The 24,946-nt window shown below is 37.7% G+C and overlaps 1 protein-coding gene across 2 annotated transcripts in view; it reads right to left on the bottom strand.

Annotated features, from left to right (window-relative positions):
* Positions 1 to 2,018: 2,018 nt before the first annotated feature.
* The window catches only part of LOC136855351 (gastrula zinc finger protein XlCGF57.1-like), an 89,637-nt gene continuing 66,709 nt past the window's right edge, over positions 2,019 to 24,946 (bottom strand). Inside the window, exons 2-3 of one of the 2 annotated variants that reach the window (XM_067132272.1) lie at positions 11,463 to 11,700; positions 2,019 to 5,278 (exon numbers count right to left, since the gene is read on the bottom strand). In XM_067132272.1, coding sequence (XP_066988373.1) covers positions 3,457 to 4,689 — 1,233 coding nt within the window. In that variant the 5' untranslated portion in view covers positions 4,690 to 5,278; positions 11,463 to 11,700 and the 3' untranslated portion in view covers positions 2,019 to 3,456. The remainder of the gene's footprint in view (positions 5,279 to 11,462; positions 11,701 to 24,946) is intronic. The other variant, XM_067132271.1, reaches the window with a different exon arrangement.

The following is a 24,946-nucleotide window of genomic DNA, read 5'->3' as shown; positions in this document are numbered from 1 at the left end:
CGGCTGAAGGTTATCCACCATTTCCTGCCAGTGAGAGGCGTTTCGCGTCATGCAGCAACAGAGATGGCCGGGTACTTCAGACGATCCTTTGCAGCAGTATACCAGGGAAAGTGGTCCATCTTCTGTGGTTGGTGTCATCGACAGGGTATCTCTCCAGTCGGAGCTACTATTCAGCAGGTCGCAGACTTCCTCGTCTTCCTTCGCCGAGAGAAGCTTCTCTCCGTTTCAGCTGTGAAAGGCTACCATGCCACACTCGGCCTAGTCTTGCAGCTGAAAGGAGTAGACATCTCCTCCTCCTTCGAGATTTCCCTACTGATGAGAAGCTTCGAAAGGTCTTGCCCACCCAGGGATCTCAGGCCCCCTGCATGGTATGTGACTCTTGTTCTAAGGAGCCTGACTCATGCGTGGTACAAGCCATTATGAGAGTCGTCAGACAGGGATCTGACCCTCAAGACCGTCTTCTTGCTGGCCCTGGCATGGGCGAAGAGAGTTGACGAACTGCACAGACTTTCCTTCAATGTTAAACACGCGAGGGGATGGGGATCAGTTACGCTCGATTTCGTCCCGGATTTCGTAGCGAAGACTCAAAATCCTTCGGGCCCTGACACACGGTTCAAGTCCTTCACGATCCCCTCCCTAGAGGACTTTGTAGGTAATGAACCAGACGAGATGCTACTGTGTTCTGTTAGAGTGCTGCGGCGCTATCTAAAGAGGACTCAACATCTCCGGCCTGAGTGTCAACGACTCTTCGTTAGTACTGGCTCGACCAAGAAAGAAGTGACCAAGAACACCATCTCTTTCTGGTTTTGGGAGACGATAAGGAGAGTGTATTCTGCTGCAGGAGAAGACGACACCAGTACGCTTCGTCTGAGTTGCTCACGAAGTCCGCAGCATTGATCCGTCCCTTGCATTCCTGAAGAACATGTTGGTTCTGCAGGTGTGTGGTCCCATCAGACCACCTTCACCTCCTTCTACCTCTGGAATGTTGCTCACAAGTCCTTGGACACTTTTTCCTTGTTCCTGTGGTGGCTGCTCAACAAGTTGTGTAGCTTACCTGCCTCCTCTAACAGGACAGGTTGCATCTCGCCGAAGATGTACAGTTGTGATTGGGAGAATGAATGCAGAGTGACTGGCCTCTCTTTTTTCTCCCCATCCTGGCTCTCTTCCCACTGGCTGGGAGCGGACTTGCCGTTACATGCTGGATCTGGCGGTTGATGCATGTAAGCACCCAACAGGAGCTCCCGTTCTATTTTCCGTTCAGGTTGATAGAAGCAACCCCACTCCTTCCCCTTGCAAGGGGGGGAAGGAGACCATGACAATAAGACAAACCCAATGTTTGTGATTGCCTTAATGTCATCCGACTCCAAGTTCTTCCTAGCCTACTTTGCATGAACTGACGATTCCTCTTTTGTTTCTTACAACCTGATCATTTTGTCAGAGGCAGTTTTCCCTTCCTCGCTCTATCGACCAGGAAGGGAAGACAAGGTGTGGTGAACTCCAGTCAGTTCAGGAAACTCACTCAGATTCCTCCCTCCAACCAGTGAGTCTTCCTAATGTAAAGGACCGACGGTTTGTACATTGTGTCGGAACAAATCACAGTTTTTAAAAGTAAATTGTATTTTTCCTAACTATAAAAACCTGAGGTCCTTTACATTTCATGCCCACCTCATGCCACCCCTCAATCTGATACCTGGGCCGAAAGGCAAATTGGAATTTTTATATGCGGGCAGGCAGTACTCCCGCCTCCCAGACGGTAGTTAACCGACTGCCTAACCACCTTGTTCGAAAGTTCAACGGCCGTTTCCAGCCTACACTGAAAGTAATTCCTAATGTAAAGGACCTTGGGTTGTATAGTTAGGAAAAATACAATTTAATTTTAAAAATTGTGATTTTAGTCAGTCCACTGTATCCAGTGGCTTAATACAAAGCATTAGAATTTACTAATGCTGTATCACATTCTTTGTAGAAATTAAAACCGAGAACATATCAAAACGTAATCAAATAAAACTGCACCTAATTTTCATTGATGTTTAATGAAAAAATCAATCTTTTTATTTCCACTATGCATGACATTTCATGGAAATGTTCAAGCTTACAACTACATATACAAGTGCATATACATAATGCTGAATAACAAAAGGAAGAAAAATTCATGTTAACCCATGACAAAACCAATTCTTAATTTAGAAATCATACAAAAAGTACATGGGAACATGAAAAGTGAAATAGACACCAGAAAATTTCTTAACCTAGTACTGCACAGTGTTCAATGAGTAAAATAAAAAAAACACAAAAACCTTAAAATCATTTATTTCATCCTCGTATAAAGGTTATGCAACCATTTCACATCAAATTCAATTAGTCAAAATACTCTGGTTCTGCCTTGACTTCTAAGAAAGGATCTGCAAATAAAGAGCAATCATCTGTGTTTTCAGTAAGATCCTCCTCCGGATTCTCCTTCTCTTCTTTGATTAATAGCAATGATAACGATTTTTCTGCTTCCGTTTTCACGGGATGTTTTATGTACAATATTCAATCTTAGTGAGAATCTAATGTAATTTTCTTCAATTTGGGATACTCTTGAATAAAACAAAATATCACAGCAGCACTGTCTATAACAAAGATTGAGATTAACTTCCCAGTAAAAATTAACAAGATCCCAAAAACATAAATACTATGGTTTTCCTTTTATAGTCCCTTATGTTGATGTTGTTGTTTTTATAGCTTTTGCAGATAAGTTCAAAATTAATGAATATGTCAGTGCAACTGAACATCATCTCTGATGAATGACTTTGCTTGTGCATTCTGACACTTGAAAACACTATTTTGGCATTCAGAACCAAAGACTGTGTTCTGAGAACATCTATCCCCCATGAGTTCTCACGTTATGAATCTACATGAGAAAAACTGTTTTAACATTCATTCTAATTCTTGGAACCCAAGTGCATATACAGCGCATGACTTCTTTCTAGAATGAGTTTTCACAAACCTTTTGAGACACGTTGATTCAAAATATCTTCATTGGTATTCGCGAGACATAAATGGTTTCTCTCCAGTATGGGTTCTCATTAAGGTTTTTGAGAGCAGAGGAATACTAAAAACCTTTTTGGCATTCAGTACACTTAATTGCCCTCTAAATATGAATTTTCATGAGTAATCTGAAAGTATTTGAAATTGTCTAACATTTTTGACATTATGACTGAGAATGTCTCTCTCTAAAATCATTTCCAATGTGTACCTTGATTTCAGAATTAGAAAAACCACTTGGAAAAAGATTGAGTGTACAGTTTCTGCCAAGTATGAATTCTCGTGTATTTTAAGATGGCTTGAATCAGAAAAACTTTTTTGACATACAGAGCAATTGAATGGTTTCTATCCTGTATGAATTCTCATATGTGTTTTGAGATTACATAACACAGAAAAACTTTTTTGACATATAGAGCAAGTGAATGGTTTCTATCCCGTATGAGTTCTCAAATGTGCTTTGAGATTACATAACACAGAAAAACTTTTTTGACATACAGCGCAAGTGAATGGTTTCTCTCCTGTATGAGTTCTCATGTGTTTTTTTAAATGACCTGATTGAGAAAAACTTCTTTGACATACTGAGCAAGTGAATGGTTTCTCTCCTGTATGAGTTCTCATGTGTGATTTGAGATCACTTTGACTAGAATAATTTCTTTGACATATAAAGCAAGTAAATGGTTTCTCCCCTGTATGAATTCTCGTGTGTTTTATGAGATGACTTTGACGAGAAAAACTTCTTTGACATATAGAGCAAGTATGTGGTTTTTCTCCTGTATGAGTTCTCATGTGTCTTGTGAGAGCACTTTTTTCATAAAAACTTTTTTGACATACAGAGCAAATGAATGGTTTCTCTCCTGTATGAGTTCTCATGTGTGTTTTGAAATGACTTTGTTGAGAAAAACTTCTTTGACATATAGAGCAAATATGTGGTTTGTCTCCTGTATGAGTTCTCATGTGTGTTTTGAGATAATTTTTACGAGAAAAACTACTTTGACATGTAGAGCAAGTATATGGTTTCTCTCCTGTATGAATTCTCTTGTGTGTTTTGAGACGACTTTGATAAGAAAAACTTCTTTGACATACAGAGCAAGTATATGGTTTCTCTCCTGTATGAGTTCTCATGTGGGATTTCAAGCTACACATATGTGAAAATGTCCTTTGGCATTCAGCACACGTTAGTAGCTTCCCTGCTGTGTTGCTTCTCTTTGAAAATACTTCTGTTCCACCCAAATGTCTATTTTCTTCTGCAATACAGATCTTCTTTCCGCTTTCCACGTCAAAAGTTTGATGGTCTTCTTCACTCTTTATAGGATGGCATGTATATTTTACATCAACTTCACCATAATCAATATATTCTGGCTCCCCCTTCACTTCTATGGAAGAATCTACAAATAAAGATCCCTCAACTGTGAATTTGATATGTTCGTCCTCCAAATCCTCTCCGCTTTCCACGTCAAAACTTGGATGGTCTTCTTCACTCTTTATAGGCTCGCATGTATATTTTACATCAACTTCACCACAAGCAATATATTCTGGCTCTCCCTCGACTTCTGTGGAAGAATCTACAAATAAAGATCCATCAACTGTGATTTCGGTATGTTCATCCTCAAAATTGTCATTTTCTTGTTTGATTAAAGGCAAAACTGGGTTTTCAGCTTCCATTCTCAAAGGATGTTGAATATACAGCTTTGAAACAAAGTCAGTTTTATATCAATGAATATTCAGTTTCATCCAAGCAAAGCTCTCAAAATGAACCAACTACTGTATTGCCAACCCTTCATAGAGTGAAACTGCTGGAATGAGAAGAAGCACGGAAGTAAAATAATTTTCATTCATGTTATCACAAAATCTGCATCTCACAGAATGGTAGGTTGAGCCCAGGTCTTTTGCAAGTTCAAAATAATCCTAGCTCATTTTCATCCTGCTTTCAATGATACCGCATATCAAATATTCTTATAAAAACAAGACTCCTCAATCAATTTGTCACAGACATAAAACACAATTGTATCAGTTAAAAACCAAAATATTTCATAACACCAACACTTCTTAGCATCACAAATTATTTCTAAATTAACGACGTTATGTAGAGGCAAACAGAATATTCAGTCATTAATGCAAACTGTCATATCTTACATTTATTGTCAAATATTTTCAATATCTGATCTTTTTTCTTCAGTATAAAATATCCTGTATTACATTCTCCCATTGCATTACATCGACGATCTCATGAAATCTTCCTGTTTGCGATCCTCTGAAATAAAAGAAAAAAATCAAAGTAAAAATGTGCCCTCAATAACACTGTCCATAACAAACACAGAATCAGGTTTACAAAAAAATTTCGTGTACTATAAAATGAGAGCTTGTTTTAACTCTAAAACATATGTCCCAAGGGAAAACTAAAGATTTTCAGAGTAATTTGTATTTTTCCTAACATATAAACCTGACGGTCTTTACGTATGGATTTTACTTGTAGTGTCAGCTGGGAATGGGCATTTAACTTTTAAACATAGTAGTTAATTACCGACGGTAAGGATGGGGGTCCCGCCCACCTAACCAGTACACACTCACTCTGCCTTTGGGCCCAAACATCAGAATGAGGGGTGGCTGAGGTGGGCCATAAATGTAAAGACCTTCAGGTTTGTATGTTAGGGAAAAATACAAATTACTTTGAAAACTTGTAGTTTGTTCCTACACGAATACAAACCTTCAGTCTTTACATTTGGAGACTTGCTCTTGGTGGGTGGAGTGAGTAAATCTCTGAACCGACTGGTAGTTCTGCTTACCTGGGCCTCTCTTCCTGGTCTCGACAAGCAGAGGAAGGGGTCCCGTGCCTCTGATCTGTTGAGCATATGGGATGTTCAACTGTCAGACTCCTGGGGCTTTCAACTTAATGAGTTTGTGTCATTGATTCAAAGAGGGTTTAGATGAACCTGTAGTATTATTATTATTAGTGTAGTTTAACCAGAACACTGAGATGACTTTCAGCTCTCATAGGGCTGGCCCGAAGGATTAGAATAAAACACCAGGTTCAGGCCTCAGACCAAGAACTGGGACACGATAGGTCATTCAGTATGATGACGAATGAATTAAAATGAAATTAAAAACTGCACATAAACACATGCTTTCATACTGGGACACATACACACAATAAACACATTAACTCACGCTTCCTTACATGCACACTAAAAAGGTATATTAAAATTCAAAACATTTTAAAATTTTTTTTTTTTTAAATTCAACAAATGCTATATGGATTTTCGTGCTTTTATTATTTACTTATTTTTATATTTTATTAATTAAATCAGTTCCTCATGCACATCATAATTGGAACGACTGAAAATGTAAAAGATTGTGACAAAATTTCATTCACTGATTTATTCCCAAAGTTGACAGTCACTGTTGGTCATACTTTGGACACTCACATAACACATGACTGACCATTATTATCACCTTGCACTCTGGACACTGGGGAGCCAGGCCACGTGGGCTGCTCATTAAGTGTCCATGTGTCAAATGAGTAAGGCCTGTTCTGAGACGTGTTAGAATTACTTGTGTGTGTGTCTCTCTGATATGATGAACTCCATTTTTCAACATTAGGTTTTATTTGTTTCAATTTATTACTTTCAGGTTCTTCATTCCACATATATTGCCATTTATTTATGATACCCACTTTTATGTGTGTTACACAGTCAGTAACACGGATATTTACATTTGATCTCGTCATGTGGGTTGCTTCTTTGGCTTCTTTGGCTGCCTCTTCATTTCCTTTAATCCCCACATGGGCAGGGATCCAACATATTTCTACATTTTTTCCATTATTATATAAGTTATGGAGAAATTTAATTTCTTGTACAATATTATTTTTTGACTTGTAACTCTGAATAGCTTCTATGGCACTTCTCGAGTCACTAAAAATCACAAAACTGTTGAATGATGTTTCTTTAATTATTTTTATAACTGATGCAATTCCACACAATTCTGCTGTGAATATTGAAGCATTATTAGGCAGAGAGAACTGATAAGTTTTGTCTTGGGACACAGCAGCATATCCCACTCTGTCTCTGATTTAGATCCATCTGTATATAGTACGTAATGTGGACCTTTTTGGCTTATATGTTCTATTGTATGTTGTCTATGGTGTTCTGGTGTATATGAGTAACTTTTTGATAAATACTTCAGATGTGTACAAATTCTCATTTTATTCATTGTCCAGGGAGGAGGTGATTTTACTAGTGAAGGCACTTGTATATTTATATCTAGCAACTCAAACCATCTTCTAGCTCTAATTGGGAAAGGTGGTGGATGGTTGTTTATAAATACACATCTCAATTCAAATCATTTTTTTGTTGGAGAATCACTTATCTGAATTCTTAGAGCACTTTTCATTGTTACTAGCTCTCTATGGAGAGACAGAGGTAGTTCACCACATTCAACTTGTAAAGATGATTTTGGTGATGATCTAAAGCAGGAGTTTTCAACCTGGGGTACGCGTACCCCAGGGGGTACGCCAAGGGTCAGTTAGGAGGCACGCTCTCCCCACAGGTGTTAGGGTTAGTGGCCTGGCCGCCCACTGACTGCATAGCCACAGGTAAATAATTATCAACAATTTTCTTTATTTTTATGGAGTTCTTTGTGTTTACAATATTGTTGGTTATGTCAGGAGAGTTGTGTACTTACTTCCCTTCAGTACAGTATTTGCAAATATACACAATGGAATGTTTTTCTGCCTTTGTTTAGTTTTCCACTTTATACAAAGTGATGGGGGTACATTATTGACATTAAAAATACCCAAAATAGTACAAGGGGAGAAAAAGGTTGAAAACCCCAGATCTAAAGGCTCCTGAGCATATTCTAAGGCCTTCATTGTGAACAGGGTCTACTCTTTTCACCCCTGCGTCCGATGCCGAGCCATATACTATGCTTCCAGTTCAAGTGAGTATCAAACACTAATTCTAGAAATTTTGCTGTTTGGCCAATTGGTATACTATGGTTTCTGATTTTTAAATCTATTTCTTCGCCTTTTTTCCACTTTTTATTTTTATAAAACAGGACTGCATGAGTTTATTTATGGAAAATTTAAAGCCTACAAATGAGGCCCATTCATCTATTTTTACAATGCTTTTATTAATAATTCATTCTGCATATTTCAATTGAGATGCTGAATAATATACAGTATGGTCAAATCATCCATATACAGGTTACTTTTAATGCCATTAGGTAGATTATTACTGATATCATTAATTGCTAAAGTAAACAGTGTGCCAGTAAGGACACTTCCCTGTGGAACACCATTTTCAAGTGGAAATGTTCTAGACAGAACATCTTCAATCTCTCACCTGAAAACTGCGATTTGTCACAAAGTTTTGTATAAACCCAGGTAAATGTCCACGGGTATTGTTGTTTTGTAAAGTTTTTAATACGACATACCTCCATGTAGTATCATATGCTTTTTCAATGGCAAAAAAGACAGCTACAGTAATTTGTTATCGCTCAAAACTTCTATGTATATGGTCTTCTAAGTTAGAGAGAAACCCTAATGTAGATCTGTTACACTGTTACCCGAACTGAGTGGGAGTCAATTTTATTTTCTCGAATGTGCGATGTCAGTCGAGCATTTACCATTTTCTCTAGCAATTTGCATAAGCAGCTTTTTAAAGAAATTGGTCTGTAATTATATACATTACTGGGATCCTTTCCAGGTCTGAGGATAGGAATTATTATAGTTTTATGCCTTCATCTGGAAGTAAATTTCGAAGCCATAAATGATTATAAAACTGTAATAAGTATGACTTTGCTAAAGGTAATAAGTGGCAGATCATCTTAAAACAAACATTGTCACCTCCAGGAGCAGGTTTATTGCTGTTCGAGAGAGCATATTCCAACTCTGACATATTGAATTTCTGTTATATATCCTCTATTGTTTCAAAATTTATTGTAATTAATTCTATTTTTTTTTCTTTGTGCAGAAGTGTTCACCTAAATTTTTATCACTACTTACATTTGCTAAATTTTCTCCTATTATATTACTTATTTCTTTTGGATCAAGTGTTCTTTTCCCATCTTTTATTATGGCATGTCTAGGTGGTTTAACATGGGTACCATTTATTTTCCTGAATTTTCCCATATTTTTTGTATGGGAGTATTATTAGAGAGATCCGATACGTATTTCTTCCATGAAATGATTCTTCCTTGAATTACTTCTTTTTTAAATTTTGCAGAGATTTTGTTGTATAGAGGTTTTAATGAATCAATTTCTAGTAATAATATAGTAATTTTGTGTAGAGTTCCTTCTAATATCAGCAATGTTTTTACTGATTTTACTGAACTTTCTATTCAAATTATCTAACTGTCTCCCTATTGAGTGTTTTATATTTATTAATTCTGTTAACTTCTCGGACCACCATGGAACTTTGTGTTTTGTTGGATGGGGTTTTGAGTTTGGTATTGCTTTATCAGCAGCATTTTTAATGAAATCAACAAGAAATTTATTAATTTCATCATGTTCTCTTAAATATTCAAACGGTGGGATATTTCTTGTGTGCATTTTGTATCGCTCCCAATCTGCTTTATAGATGTTATAGTGAGGGACATGTTTTGCCGGACTATTTTGTAATAGGGAAATTAATATTGGTCGAGAGGGCGCACAACTCTCTTAAGGCAGCTCTCATGGCACGTTGCACCGACGAGAGGTGGAAGGAACAACTGGCCTGGGTCCTGCTGGGCCTCTGCACTGCACCGCATCAATTTCTAGTAATAAGTAATTTTAATTCTGTATTGTATATATAATACATACACCCCTTAGATCTTGCATGGTGATTTTGTCCACAGTTAACGCATTTTGGTTCACCACACCTCCACTGTGTGGTAAGTTTGTCAGATCCACAATATGCACATATAGATTTATTTCAGCAATTTTTCACTGTATGACCCATACAGTACTACAGTTCTGGCACTGTAGTGGTTTTGGAACATACGGTCTCAGTTCTCTACTTTGGCCCATGGTTTTAATCTTTAAGGGTGATTCATGGCCTTCAAATTTTATCTTTGCTATTCTCAGTGTTTTTCCATTACTCTGTCTACTTTCTATGTCGTATATTTCGCAATCTTGTATATTGTTGTACCATTTTTAAGGGAATCCAGCAAAATATTCGTTTCTATTGATTCTTCATCATTATCAGGGAGTAACTATGGTACCCTGTACACTGTTCATATTGTCATGTTTTTTATGTGTACCTTTACATTGTCAATATTTTTTATAGTTAAGTAATTTTCTGATTAATTTTTTGTTAAGGTTTCTATCAACAACATCTGATCTTTTATTTGTCTGAATGACATTTCAGTAGTTGAATGTTGATTCAACAGGAAGTTTTCTAATTTCAATGCCGATATTTTCTTTCTGTTTCTAAGATCAGAAATCATGACCAACTTCCACTTCCAAAGAGGGAGGCGAAGTGAGTCGAGGTTGGGTCAAGATATTTGCTTTTTTTTTATTTGCTTTGTACTGGAGCATAGGGTTCCAGTGTAATTACATTAGGAATTTTATTTGATTTTTCCAGAGAAAGGTTGTCAGAGGAAGTTCCAGCGGTTGTCAACTGTGCTGAGTCACTACCATCAAAGGGTCCAGGGGTACTCGAATCTTTATTTCTACTTGTCATAAAGATTTGAGATAAAAGAAAGGAAAAATTAAACCTGAAAACTTTAAAAAGATATCATTAGCCTTTCATTAAGTTTATTCTTCCACCAATGGCACAAGTGAGAGCCGACTCCCACATGTCCGCGGCCCTACCCTACCCCACAGGGGATGGCACAACATGATTAGAGTGGCACAAGTATAAGCCAGACCCGCTTGCTAGGACCGAATGTATTGCAAGAATACTATCATTCTCATCCTAATCACATTATGGGCAAACCGGCTAGAATGCCTGAGAGCCCTATCCCCAGAACCAGACCTCCCCTGGAATTCGTGGTCCAGTCCTAAAGAACAGTTCTGCCTTTGAGCCATCAATCTGATAACTCTCAGGTCTGAACATTATTGGGCAGTTGGTGGTCCTACCACAGTTCTCACTATTTAGCTTCAGATACTAAACCCAATCCCAGCTATGATCTCTTTTCCTGTTTGACAGGTCCAATAAATTTCAGCAAAACTGGAAAATTCCACAAAAATTCATCCAAACACGTATATATTCATATATGAAACTCTTGGACTCAACCTGGGAACAAATTCCTGGGGTTCAAGAGCCCCCTCACCACATCAAGGTGGTCCACATCAAGGGGGTGAATGTGTAGTGTCGGAGACAATAAAAGGCTGATAAAACCAACAGGTTTGTTTTATTTTCAGCACCTCTCTCCCCCTGCTAGAGAGAGGGGGAGGACTTGCATCTATTAACCTACAGTATTTTAGATTATAGACAGGGTACTCAGTTATCTAAACTCACCTGCATAGCAAGCCAAGTCCAGCATGTGACACTCGCCAACCATCCCTCTGCCCTATAGGAGAGGAAGGTGAAGAGAAAAGGGGAGAGGCTAGTCACCCACACACACTCTCTTTTGCAACCCTCCACCTTAGGCAAGATGCTGCCTGTCCCTCTAGGGAAGCCGGGTGAGCTACACAACTTATTGAGCAACCACCACAGGACCCAAGGAAAATGTGTCCAAGGACCTATGGGCAACATCCTGAAGGTAGAATGACATGGATGTAGTTTTTTGAGACCACATTCCCACCCTTAGTCCTTAGTACCTGTGGAACCGACAGGTTCTTACTGAATATTTTGTAGGATTATTTTGTAATAACGAAATTAATATTGGGAAACAATCACTGTTGTGGAAATCATCAACTGTATTCCATTCTACTGAGGAAAATGTACTGTGTGTTTCTGAATAATATGTGCTGATTTCATCATCATTTATACAGCACATGTTATTTGAATCCATGAAATCTTCTATTTTACTTCCTACACTACCTAGGTTTGTACAATTACAGTCCCATATCGAGTTGTGAGCATTAAAATCACCTACTATTAATGTAGGTTCCTTGCATTGTTAATTAAAACTTAAAGTTTACCAGTGTTGTCATTTTTACTACGTTGGTTGTATAAATTATAAATTACATAAATATCGTTTTTCATTCGTATCCAAATACATACTCAATATCTGCAAGTCAGTTAAGTTTACAGGTACTCTGTCATAACATAGTTTATGTACATACAGGTAGTGCTCGAGTTAGATAATTTTCTTTCTTCCGATGGGATTAGATTAAGATCGCTAAACTATATTTTGAAAACCTATTTTTGATAATGTTTTGCTGACAGGCAACAACGTACAATCATAATACATATCGAGAGGCTTGGTTCAGATTCCCGTTGTGTCGGAAGTAATCAGTGTTTGTATTTTTTCGTTTGTAAATGTAATCTGGTCGATAATTCAGACCATAATTCGATTTCATTGAGTGTATAATATAATTATTTGAAAATATTTTTAAATTTAGTGTGTTCAAGTGTTATTTTCTAGAATCAGGCAGCAAGAAAGACCAATTATAGATTTGCATTTTTCTCCATCTTTTATTTCTTCTACGACAAACTTGTTTTTCATTGTTATTAACATATACTCTTAGAAAATCCGATGCATAAACAACCGAACAGACTCTGTTGTTTTGCTAATAACCTAAACGGATAACAAGTTTTCTTTATTTCATGTATTTTATAAAATTATCGTAGTTATATTAAAAATGACGTTAATTTGATCTGTTTTTTCATATAATCATCCTTTTGGAGAAAAGATTTGTTCAAGGAAATATATTTCTGCAGTAAAATTGCTTTGCAAGTTGTCCCATTGGTTTTAAAGATTATTTTAGCTGCTAATGACTATAAATTATTATCATTTTTGGCAACATGGATGTTCTTTCTTTGCAAATCTTTTGAAAGTTTTTTAATCAAAACTACTGGACATGAAAGAACACATATTTTGCTGTTTTGGGTAAAAGATTCTTTCTAAAGGCCTCGTGGTTCTTGAAATCAAGAGAAAATAGCTAACAGTTGATTTTTTTGTTAACTTTCAAAACAAATATTTCCGTAATGCCATCTACTATCGAAAAAAATGGCGTTTAATTTCACAACTTACATATTTAAGTTATATTTCGACATAAAAACATAATCCAAATACACATGTCCTTTATAAATAAAGTTTCTAGAGATTCATTTACGCTAACTTGAAGCAAGAAATTTCTTCTTGTAAAGTTAAATGCATCGAAATAAATTCCTGATCGATTCGAAACCAAAACATTTGATCACTATGATCGAATTTATAATGCAAAAGCAGTATAAGAATATTTAAGATTTCATTGTAATAAAGCATAACATTTTAAAAGATCCATGGAAAAGATGCACATTTCGTTATTTTGATGTTTGTATTCCTCTAACGGTGTTATGTGAAAATAGAATAAAGTATAATTTAGGCTAGGCTACCTATATGATATCCTGCAGTAAGTGCAGGCCAGGCCTTGTTTGTTATTCAATTTCTCTTAATACTGGCTTATCATGTCAGTCTGCATCGAACCTGCAGAATTAGCTGACACTAATAATTACTATACCATATATGTATAAAGTATACTGTGTAGTGTAGGCTAGGCTACCATATATATATATAGATGGTACTGATTACCCTAGTGTAGGCTAGGCCATATTCAAGTTACGATTTTTTCAACAAACGATGGGTTTTGGAACTAACCCCATCGTAAGTAGGGGAATACCTCTATATGGCTGTACCTAATTTTCTTTCTTCCTCCTTAGATGTAGATGCTAAACTATATTTACCTATTATTGATAATGTTTTGCTGACATGTTGTAAACATAATACATATCATTGGTTCGTATTCCCTGAGTAATCTTTGTATTTCTCCTAAATGTAATCTGGTCTGCAGATCATTTACGTTTCATTGTATATAATATAATTTTTGAAAATATTACGTTAAGTGTGTTCAAGTGTTATTTTCTTTTTGTGGATTATCAGTTTGCATTTTTTCTAACATTTTATTTACGACATTTACTTGTTTTTCTTTGTAACATATTAGGCGTCCGATGCACATACAGCCCTTTTGTGTGCCTAAACTAGTAGTTTCTTTATTTCTGTATTTTATAAAACTTCTTATGGAGTAATTTTATCTCCTTTCATATAATCATCCTTGTCAATGGTTTGTTCTATTATTTCTTCGATGCTTTGGGCGTCTGCTTCCATTGGTTTTAATATTATTTTAGGAGACAAAGGTATATTCTTATCATTTTTTGGTTTGCGTTCTTTCTTTGGGTCTTTTGTCTTTTCTTTAACAGATGTCTCTCTAATAATAGTTGGCTTTTTGGTTTGGGTGGAGTTCTTTCTAAAGGCCTCTTTTTATCTGTAGCTAACAGTTCATTACAACTTTCTTCTAATATTTCTGTGGTACATGTATTATCTTCTTGTGTTTCCAATTGCCTTAATATCTCAAATGAATTTCAACAAACATTATCCATATTAGCATTTGTATACGTTTCTTGGTTCTTTGCTATTTTAGTTTCTTCTTGTAAAGTAGTTATTATTCCTGGAGATTTATCTATCGGGGTTTTGTTACTCTTATCTATTTCCAATTCTGTTTCATTGTTTGACCTTATTATAGTAGAAAAGGTACATTTCGTGGAATCATGCATTCCTCTTAACTTTCGATTCTAATGTGGCTTCTTTTACAGGCACTCCTGTTCTCTCCTGCAGTAATTTAAATTCTGTGTTTATATACAGTACAATACATACATTCCTTAGACCTTGCATGGTGATTTTACCCTCAGTTCACACACTTAGGATCACCACACATCCACTGTGAGGCATGTTCGTTAGATCCACAATACGCACATACGGATGTATTTCAGCAACTTTTCTGTATGTTCGTACTTACTACAGTTTTGGCACAGTAGTGGTTTTGGAACATATGGTCTAATTTCTCTGTTCTGGCCCATAATTTTAATTTTTAACGGTAATTCTTGGCCTTCAAATTTTATTTTTGATATTCTTCATGTTTTTCTATTGCTTTGTCTACTAGCTATGTTTTAGATTTCATTGTCTTGTATGTTGATGTGCCTCTTTTGAAGGGAATCCAGCAATATATTCTTTTGTATTTGTTCATCATTTTTATCTGGTAGCACTATGGTAGCCTGTACACAGTTCATTTTGTTCATCAGTTTTAGTTTTAGGTAGCACTCTTTAGCCTGTACACAGTTCATTTTGTTCATCAGTTTTATCTGGTAGCACTATGGTAGCCTGTACACAGTTCATTTTGTTCATCAGTTTTATCTGGTAGCACTATGGCAGCCTGTAAACAGTTCATTTTGTTCATCAGTGTTTTATCTATAGCACTGTGGTAGCCTGTACACAGTTCATTTTGTTCATCAGTTTTATCTTCAACCATGGTAGCCTGTACACAGTTCATTTTGTTCATCAGTTTTATCTGGTAGCACTGTGGTAGCCTGTACACAGTTCATTTTGTTCATCAGTTTTATCTGGTAGCACTATGGTAGCCTGTACACAGTTCATTTTGTTCATCAGTTTTATCTGGTAGCACTGTGGTAGCCTGTACACAGTTCATTTTGTTCATCAGTTTTATCTGGTAGCACTGTGGTAGCCTGTACACAGTTCATTTTGTTCATCAGTTTTATCTGGTAGCACTGTGGTAGCCTGTACACAGTTCATTTTGTTCATCAGTTTTATCTGGTAGCATGATGGTAGCCTCACAGTTCATTTTGTTCATCAGTTTTATCTGGTAGAGTAGCCTGTACACAGTTCATTTTGTTCATCAGTTTTATCTGTAGCACTGTGGGCATGAAAGCCTGAACACAGTTCATTTTGTTCATCAGTTTTATCTGGTAGCACTTTTGTACACAGTTCATTTTGTTCATCAGTTTTATCTGGTAGCACTATGGTAGCCTGTACACAGTTCATTTTGTTCATCAGTTTTATCTGGTAGCACTGCCTGGTACTGTACACAGTTCATTTTGTTCATCAGTTTTATCTGGTAGCACTGTGGTAGCCTGAAACACAGTTCATTTTGTCATTTTGTTCAGTTTTATCTAAATAAAAATAGTTCATTTTGTTCATCAGTTTTATCTGGTAGCACTAAATAGCCTGTACACAGTTCATTTTGTTCATCAGTTTTATCTGGTAGCACTGTGGTAGCCTGTACACAGTTCATTTTGTTCATCAGTTTTATCTGGTAGCACTATGGTAGCCTGTACACAGTTCATTTTGTTCATCAGTTTTATCTGGTAGCACTGTGGTAGCCTGTACACAGTTCATTTTGTTCATCAGTTTTATCTGGTAGCACTATGGTAGCCTGTACACAGTTCATTTTGTTCATCAGTTTTATCTGGTAGCACTGTGTAGCCTGTACACAGTTCATTTTGTTCATCAGTTTTATCTGGTAGCACTATGGTAGCCTGTACACAGTTCATTTTGTTCATCAGTTTTATCTGGTAGCACTATGGTAGCCTGTACACAGTTCATTTTGTTCATCAGTTTTATCTGGTAGTATGGTAGCCTGTACCAGTTCATTTGTTCATCAGTTTTATCAGTAGCACTGGGTAGCCTAATTCATTTTGTTCATCAGTTTTATCTGGTAGCACTGGAGCCTTATCATAAGTTCATTTTGTTCATCATTTTTATCTGGTAGCACTATGGTAGCCTGTACACAGTTCATTTTGTTCATCATTTTTATCTGGTAGCACTATGGTAGCCTGTACACGGTTCATTTTGTTCATCAGTTTTATCTGGTAGCACTATGGTAGCCTGTACACAGTTCATTTTGTTCATCATTTTTATCTGGTAGCACTATGGTAGCCTGTACACGGTTCATTTTGTTCATCAGTTTTATCTGGTTTATGGTAGCCTGTACACGGTTCATTTTGTTCATCAGTTTTATCTGGTAATACCTATGGTAGCATTTTTACAGTTCATTTTGATCAGTTTTATCTGGTAACTACTCATGGTAGCCTGTACAGATGTAAGTTTTTTCATCAGTTCATTTTTTTATCTGGTAGCACTGATGGTATTTGTACACAGTTCATTTTGTTCATCAGTTTTATCTGGTAGCACTATGGTAGCCTGTCACAGTTCATTTTGTTCATCAGTTTTATCTGGTAGCACTATAAAACACAGTTCATTTTGTTCATCAGTTTTATCTGGTAGCACTCTGGTAGCCTGTAGGAAGTTCATTTTGTTCATCAGTTTTATCTGGTAGCACTATGGTAGCCTGTACACAGTTCATTTTGTGATCAGTTTTATCTGGTAGCACTATGGTAGCCTGTACACAGTTCATTTTGTTCATCAGTTTTATCTGGTAGCACTATGGTAGCCTGTACACAGTTCATTTTGTTCATCAGTTTTATCTGGTAGCACTATGGTAGCCTGTACACAGTTCATTTTGTTCATCAGTTTTATCTGGTAGCACTATGGTAGCCTGTACACAGTTCATTTTGTTCATCAGTTTTATCTGGTAGGTATGGTAGCCTGTACAACAGTTCATTTTGTTCATCAGTTTTATCTGGTAAATTAAACGGTTCATTTTGTTCATCAGTTTTATCTGGTAGCACTATGGTAGCCTGTACACAGTTCATTTTGTTCATCAGTTTTATCTGGAAGCAATGGTAGCCTGGAGAAAAATTCATTTTGTTCATCAGTTTTTTTATCTGGTAGCACTATTAGCCTGTCCCAATGGTTCATTTTGTTCATCATTTTTATCTGGTAGCACTATGGTAGCCTGGTTCATTTTGTTCATCAGTTTTATCTTGTTTTTAGCCTTAGCAGTTCATTTTGTTCATCATTTTTATCTGGTAGCACTATGGTAGCCTGTACACAGTTCATTTTGTTCATCAGTTTTATCTGGTAGCACTATGGTAGCCTGTACACACGGTTCATTTTGTTCATCAGTTTTATCTGGAAGCAGGGATGGTAGCCTGTACACAGTTCATTTTGTTCATCATTTTTATCTGTAGCACTATGGAGCCTGTGTGTGAGGTTCATTTTGTTCATCAGTTTTATCTGGTAGCACTATGGTAGCCTGTACACAGTTCATTTTGTTCATCAGTTTTATCTGGTAGCACTATGGTAGCCTGTACACGGTTCATTTTGTTCATCAGTTTTATCTGGTAGCACTATGGTATGCAAGTTCATTTTGTTCATAATTTTTATCTGGTAGCACTATGGTAGCCTGTACACTGTTTTTTGTTCATCAGTTTTATCTGGTAGCACTATGGTAGCCTGTACACAGTTCATTTTGTTCATCAGTTTTATCTGGTTTGGTTTGTACACAGTTCATTTTGTTCATCATTTTTATCTGGTAGCACTATGGTAGCCTGTACACAGTTCATTTTGTTCATCAGTTTTATCTGGTAGGACCATGGTAGCCTGTACAGTGTTCATTTTGTTCATCTGTTTTTTGTGTTTTAGCCTGTACACAGTTCATTTTGTTCATCAGTTTTATCTGGTAGCACTATGGTAGCCTGTACACAGTTCATTTTGTTCATCAGTTTTATCTGGTGGCTGGTAGCCTGTGACTGAATTTTGTTCATCAGTTTTATCTGGCACTATGGTAACTGTACAAGGTTCATTTTGTTCATCATTTTTATCTGGTTGCACTATGGTAGCCTGTACAGTTCATTTTGTTCATCAGTTTTATCTGGTAGCACTATGGTAGCCTGGAACAGTTCATTTTGTTCATCATTTTTATCTGGTAGAAATTTATGGTAGCCTGTACACAGTTCATTTTGTTCATCAGTTTTATCTGGAGCACTATGGTAGAGAGGATGTTCATTTTGTTCATCAGTTTTATCTGGTAGCACTAAGCCTGTACACAGTTCATTTTGTTCATCATTTTTATCTGGTAGCACTAATGATGAAAGTTCATTTTGTTCATCAGTTTTTTTTCTGGAGCACTATATGGTAGCCTGTACACAGTTCATTTTGTTCATCAGTTTTATCTGTAGCACTGGGTAGCCTGTACACAGTTCATTTTGTTCAGGAAGTTTTATCTGGTAGCAATGGTAGCCTGTACACAGTTCATTTTGTTCATCAGTTTTGATCTGGTAGAATAGGAAGCCTGTAAACGGTTCATTTTGGGAATGAGAGTTTTATCTGGTAGCACTGTGGGCCTGACACAGTTCATTTTGTTCATCAGTTTTAGGAAGGAACACTATGGTAGCCTGTACAGTTCATTTTGTTCATCAGTTTTATCTGGTAGCAGAAAAGCCTGTACAAGGTTCATTTTGTTCATCAGTTTTATCTGGTAGCACTATGGTAGCCTGTACACGGTTCATTTTGTTCATCAGTTTTATCTGGTAGCACTATGGTAGCCTGTACACGGTTCATTTTGTTCATCAGTTTTATCTGGTAGCAGGTGGATGTACACAGTTCATTTTGGTTCATCAGTTTTATCTGGTAGAATGGTAGCCTGTAACGGTTCATTTTGTTCATGTTTTATCTGTAGTACTATGTAGCCTGTACAAAGTTCATTTTGTTCATCAGTTTTATCTGGTAGCACTGTGGTAGCCTGTACACAGTTCATTTTGTTCATCAGTTTTATCTGGTAGCACTGAGAATGGTAGCCTGTAGACAGTTCATTTTGTTCATCAGTTTTATCTGGTAGCACTATGGTAGCCTGTACACAGTTCATTTTGTTCATCAGTTTTATCTGGTAGCAGTATGGAGCCTGTACAGGGATTTTGTTCATCAGTTTTATCTTAGCACTGTGGTAGCCTGTACACAGTTCATTTTGTTCATCAGTTTTATCTGGGCACTATGGTAGCCTGTACAGAGTTCATTTTGTTCATCAGTTTTATCTGGTAGCACTGTGGTATTTGTACACGGTTCATTTTTTCATCAGTTTTATCTGGTAGCACTATGGTAGTTGTACACGGTTCATTTTGTTCATCATTTTATCTGGTAGCACTGTGGTAGCCTAGACTAGTTCATTTTGTTCATCAGTTTTATCTGGTAGCACTATGGTAGCCTGTACACAGTTCATTTTGTTAAGTTTTATAAGATGGAGCCTGTGACATGGTTGATTTTGAGTTTTATCTGGTAGCACTATGGTAGCCTGTAAACAGTTCATTTTGTTCATCAGTTTTATCTGGTAGCACTATGGTAGGCTGGACACAGTTCATTTTGTTCATCAGTTTTATCTGGGATATGGTAGAATGTACACAGTTCATTTTGTTCATCAGTTTTATCTGGTAGGATGGTAGCCAGACACAGTTCATTTTGTTCATCAGTTTTATCTGGTAGCACTAGGGAAGAAAAGACAGTTCATTTTGTTCATCAGTTTTATCTGGTAGACTTGGTAGCCTGACACAATTTTGTTCATCAGTTTTATCTGGTAGCACTATGGTAGCCTGTACAGGGTTATATTTTGTTCATCAGTTTTATCTGTAGCACTATGGTAGCCTGTACACGGTTCATTTTGTTCATCAGTTTTTATCTTTAGGGATGCAGTACCCTTGAGGACACTGTTCATACTGTCATGTTTTTAATCTATATACTTTTATATATTATCAATGATTTTTATAGTCAGGTGCCAGTGATTGATTATTTGTTGGTTTCTATCAACTACATCTGGTTTTTACTTGTCTAAATGACATTTACAAAGTTGAATGGATTCAATAAAAACTTTCTAATTTCTATGCCAATTTTTTTGTCTGTTTCTAGATGTTGAAAAGTAACTAACTTCCATAAAAAGGAGTCGAATGAGTCAAGGTTGGGTCAAGGTTTTATTCACAGTGTGTTTGGTGTAGGCTTCTCATGACGATTCTCTGTGGAACATATATACAAATTATTTGGGGAAAATGCCCATTCGCTGTGCGAGAAATATCACTAATTACTGTATTTTCACATCATTTTCATGACTAAATGGTTTTTGTGATAAAACTATTAAAATACTCAGGTACCCAGGTAGTGCTCAAGTTATGATAATTTGCCTTACGATAATTCAATTTTGAGATGGTGTAAGCAATTAATACCAATACGACAATACTTAAAAAATATTTTTAAATTTCGCACAGAGCAGGCAGCAGCGTACAATCCAGCAGCGAGAGAGACCAAATTACAATAGACCAACTTCTCTTCCTCCACCTCTTTATCCCATCTTCTAGATAAAAAAGTATAAGAGAATGATAAAAGTATTGTTAGTAACATTATACTCTTGCATACATGCGTACAGCCATAAACAACCAAACGAGAAAGTGCTGTTTTGCTTATAACCGAATTGGGTAACAACAGCTTTTTTGCTTGTATTTCAACCATCATACAGTAGTAAACAATTTTGTTACAAATGATGTTTAGACTAGATCGTATGGCTTTTACATTATACCCTTATTTGCTATGGACAAAAGATCGCAAGTGAAATATACTGCTAAATTTGCTGCAAGTTGTAGTTGAAGCTGGGAAAACAATGCTCAAGCTGCTAATGACTATAAATTATCAGGCATCGGCAACATAGATGAAACTCAACCATAATTAAAATTGGAGAGAAAGTACTTTAATCAAAACTACAGGGCATGAAAGAACGCATAATAGCTAACGGAATCTTGATTTAACACAAAACAAACTGAGCCCCGTGTAGCCAATGTCATCTATTGAAAAAATAGCTAGATTAATTTCACAGAGACGTATTTAAGTTATATATTTTGACTCAAAGTGATAATGAAAAATAACCTTGCATATAAATAAAAATAACCTTGTCCCATATAAATAAAGTATCTAGAGATTCATTTATGCTAACTGCAAGAAAAGCACTCTGAACTGAGTTGAATACAGCAAAATAAACTTGCGGAATCGATTTCCAAACCAAGACATTTAGAGGGATCACAATCTATAATACAAAAGCAATATAAGAATATGTGTGGTAATAGTGAAGTACAGATAAAGCATAATATTTTAAAAAGACCCAGTGAAAAGATGCAGATTCATTATGTTGATGTTTGTATAGAATATTAATATGATTACAGAGTATAGAATGATTACTGTATATGTATACAATCTACAGGACCTGCTAAGTAGCATTCATGTTTGTTATTCAATTTCTCTTTGTACTGAATTATCATAAGTCAATCTGCATTAAAGGTTTAGCTGATGTTGGGAAATTACTATACCATAGGCGGAGTATAATTTATAGTGGGATGAGGCTACCATATTTGTTTTTATTTACAGGTACTGAATACCCTAGTGTAGGCTGGGCTATATTCGAGATAGTTTTCACAACAAATGATGGGTTTTTGGAACCTAACCAGAGAGAGAGATAGGATAATACCTATAAGCATTTTTAGAGTATTATTTTTGTGTTTGAACTATCAAAATAGGCAGATCTAAGTGTTTTTAGAAGGTTTTTAGGTATTTGAGGTTTTTAGCTTTGTGGGGGTGTGGTATGCATCCCTGTCTGTCTGTGGAATACTGTAGTCACCATAAAAGAATTATATCGGTTTCCAGGATGAGCAGTCTTTTCTGAGTCTTGAAGCACAACTGGGGAGGAGCTACAGTGCTGGTACCACAGTGCTGGGTTGCCCTGGGATTTTCACCTGGATGCAACATGTTGTTTCAGTGCCTTAAGGGTCATCTGTCCTTGTTGCTGATCAGACCCAGCACTTGAGGGCTTGGTCTGACAAAAATTTTCTCACTTGACCATTTCAGGTTTAGTTTCATGAGTGGGAGTGGCATGCCATCCAACTCCACTCTCCATCAAGTTAAAAAAGCAGTGAATTCTGTGATTCACTACCACGCCAAGGTCATAAACAAAAGAGGAAGAAGGGAAGGATAAAAAAAAAATAGTAGGAGGAGGAATAAAAGTATTACAGGTCCCAATGTTTGGCTGAATCCACAGCAGAGAGAGTAGGTGTAAAAGTGCATACTCTCCCTGCAGTGGATCCCAAAGCGCCCCATCTTGTCAAAGGTTTGGGATCAGGGGGGAAGAGAGTGTAATGACAAGCCTATTACGAGGTTCCTGTCATCCAGCCACAAGGTTAAATCCTGTTCTCACTTCCTCTGAGAGAAATGGGAAGGAATGGGGAGTTCCTTGCTGGAGACCAGAACTCCGTCTTTCTCTACTGAAAAGAACGAAGGTCAAGCTGCCCATGAGGGACCAGCTTCTCCATGAATGACAGGTGACCAAGAAAGACATACCACTGCCGAGCTGCTTGCCCCTATCGATACTGGAACAACTGCGCTGCCTCTCTGAACCTGCTGATACGCGAGTCTGAGGGGTAGACTCTCACTGCTGCCGTATCTATCAGCATACCCAGATACTTTATCCTCTGCTTGAGTATGAGCTCGGACTTCTCAAAAATTATCACTACTCCCTGGTTGTGACAAAATTCAAGAAGTTGATCTCTGTCCTGGAACAACTGCAAACAGGAGCTCACCAAAACTAGCCAATCATCAAGATACCTCAGAGGATGTATCTCATGCAAATGGGCCTAAGTCAACACAAGGGTGAACACTCGAGTGAACACCTGGGGAGCAGATGAGAGCCCAACACAACGTGCCCTGAACTGGAACACTGTCTCCCCGATGACAAAGTGGGCACTGGCCGTGTTGTTTCCATCTTGAACTGAGTCTACCAAATGAATCGGTTCAGGGGAGAGAGGTTTATGACCAGCCTCTATTCATCCTTTACGTTCTCTACGAGACAGAGACGGCTGTAGAACACCAGCGACTGGTCTAGCACGACTTCTACAGCGCCTTTCTTCAGCATCACCTTCACCTCCCCCCACGGAGTGAGATCCTTCAGTGAGCCGGGAATGTACGCACGGAAGTGGACCGGATCATTGGTGAGGGTGCTGGGAACTCGAAGGGAAGTAGATATCCTACCCAAAGGACATCCACTACCCAGGTTTCTGCTCCATATCACTGACATGTTGCCCAATAGCTCAACAGGCACCTCCACTAAAGGCAGTAAGTGGGGAGGAACACCACCCCTAGCATCCTCCTCCCTTCTTTTTACCCTTGCCTCTTCTTCCAGGTTGGGAATGGGGCTGAAAAGGGCACTACTGTGCACCCTTCATGATGGAGGCAGAAGAAGACTAGGTATTCCTGCAAGGGCCCTTGGAAGCCTGGGACTTCCTAGGACCTGAAGAGGTAGGACCAGCCTGATCTGAAGGACAGGCTGCAGTGGCACGCAGAGACCTGGAGGTCTTGGCCACTGCCTGGTGAACAAGACGGTCGTTATTTTCTGCCCTCCGCATATCCACCAAGACATCCACTTCTCCTCTAGGGAAGAAGGAAGTGGAACCTAATATCAGTCCATTCCTTAGAGCCCAGGCTGACCCAGAACCAACAAACCTGGTGATCTGAGTCAAGACAGTGTCTCTCCTCTTTAGCACCAGATTAGCCCACAAGTTAGCTGTCTGGTAGGATAAGTAGAAGATGGCCCTACTTCCAGACAGCATCAGTCTCCTAAACATAGCTTCTTCTTCAGAGTTACCAGAACTCAAAGGGGAAGAGAAAGTGATCTTGGCCACTGAAAGGGACCAGACACCGATCCAGGAGACTGTCTGGAATGCTGCCATGGCAGTCGATTCCAGTGCCACTGTCTCCTGCTGCAAAAGGGAGACTCCCTCTGCATGGAGTTGACAGACCCAGGCACAGGCAAACCAGTCTGGGTCAACCTGTTTAGTTGGCAATAGCTTCTCCGGGGTGTAGTACTTCTGACGAGCGAGAGGAGGAGGAAGCATCTTGCACAAGTGGCTAGACCGAAGAGAATTCTCCTGCCAGACACAAGAGAATTCACTTGGTCCAAGATCCCTTCAGCAAGTCTTGACCATGGCAGGCACATCGAAGCTTTGGATTCTTTCTGGGGTCCTCAAAAGGCTTTGATGAATAATCCACAGGAGTAGCCAAGGTCTCTTCCTCAATACTGTTGTAC

The sequence above is a fragment of the Macrobrachium rosenbergii genome, chromosome 31, assembly GCF_040412425.1.
Source record: "Macrobrachium rosenbergii isolate ZJJX-2024 chromosome 31, ASM4041242v1, whole genome shotgun sequence".
In the NCBI taxonomy this organism is placed as follows: domain Eukaryota; kingdom Metazoa; phylum Arthropoda; class Malacostraca; order Decapoda; family Palaemonidae; genus Macrobrachium; species Macrobrachium rosenbergii.
This window is presented reverse-complemented; position numbering and strand designations above follow the sequence as displayed.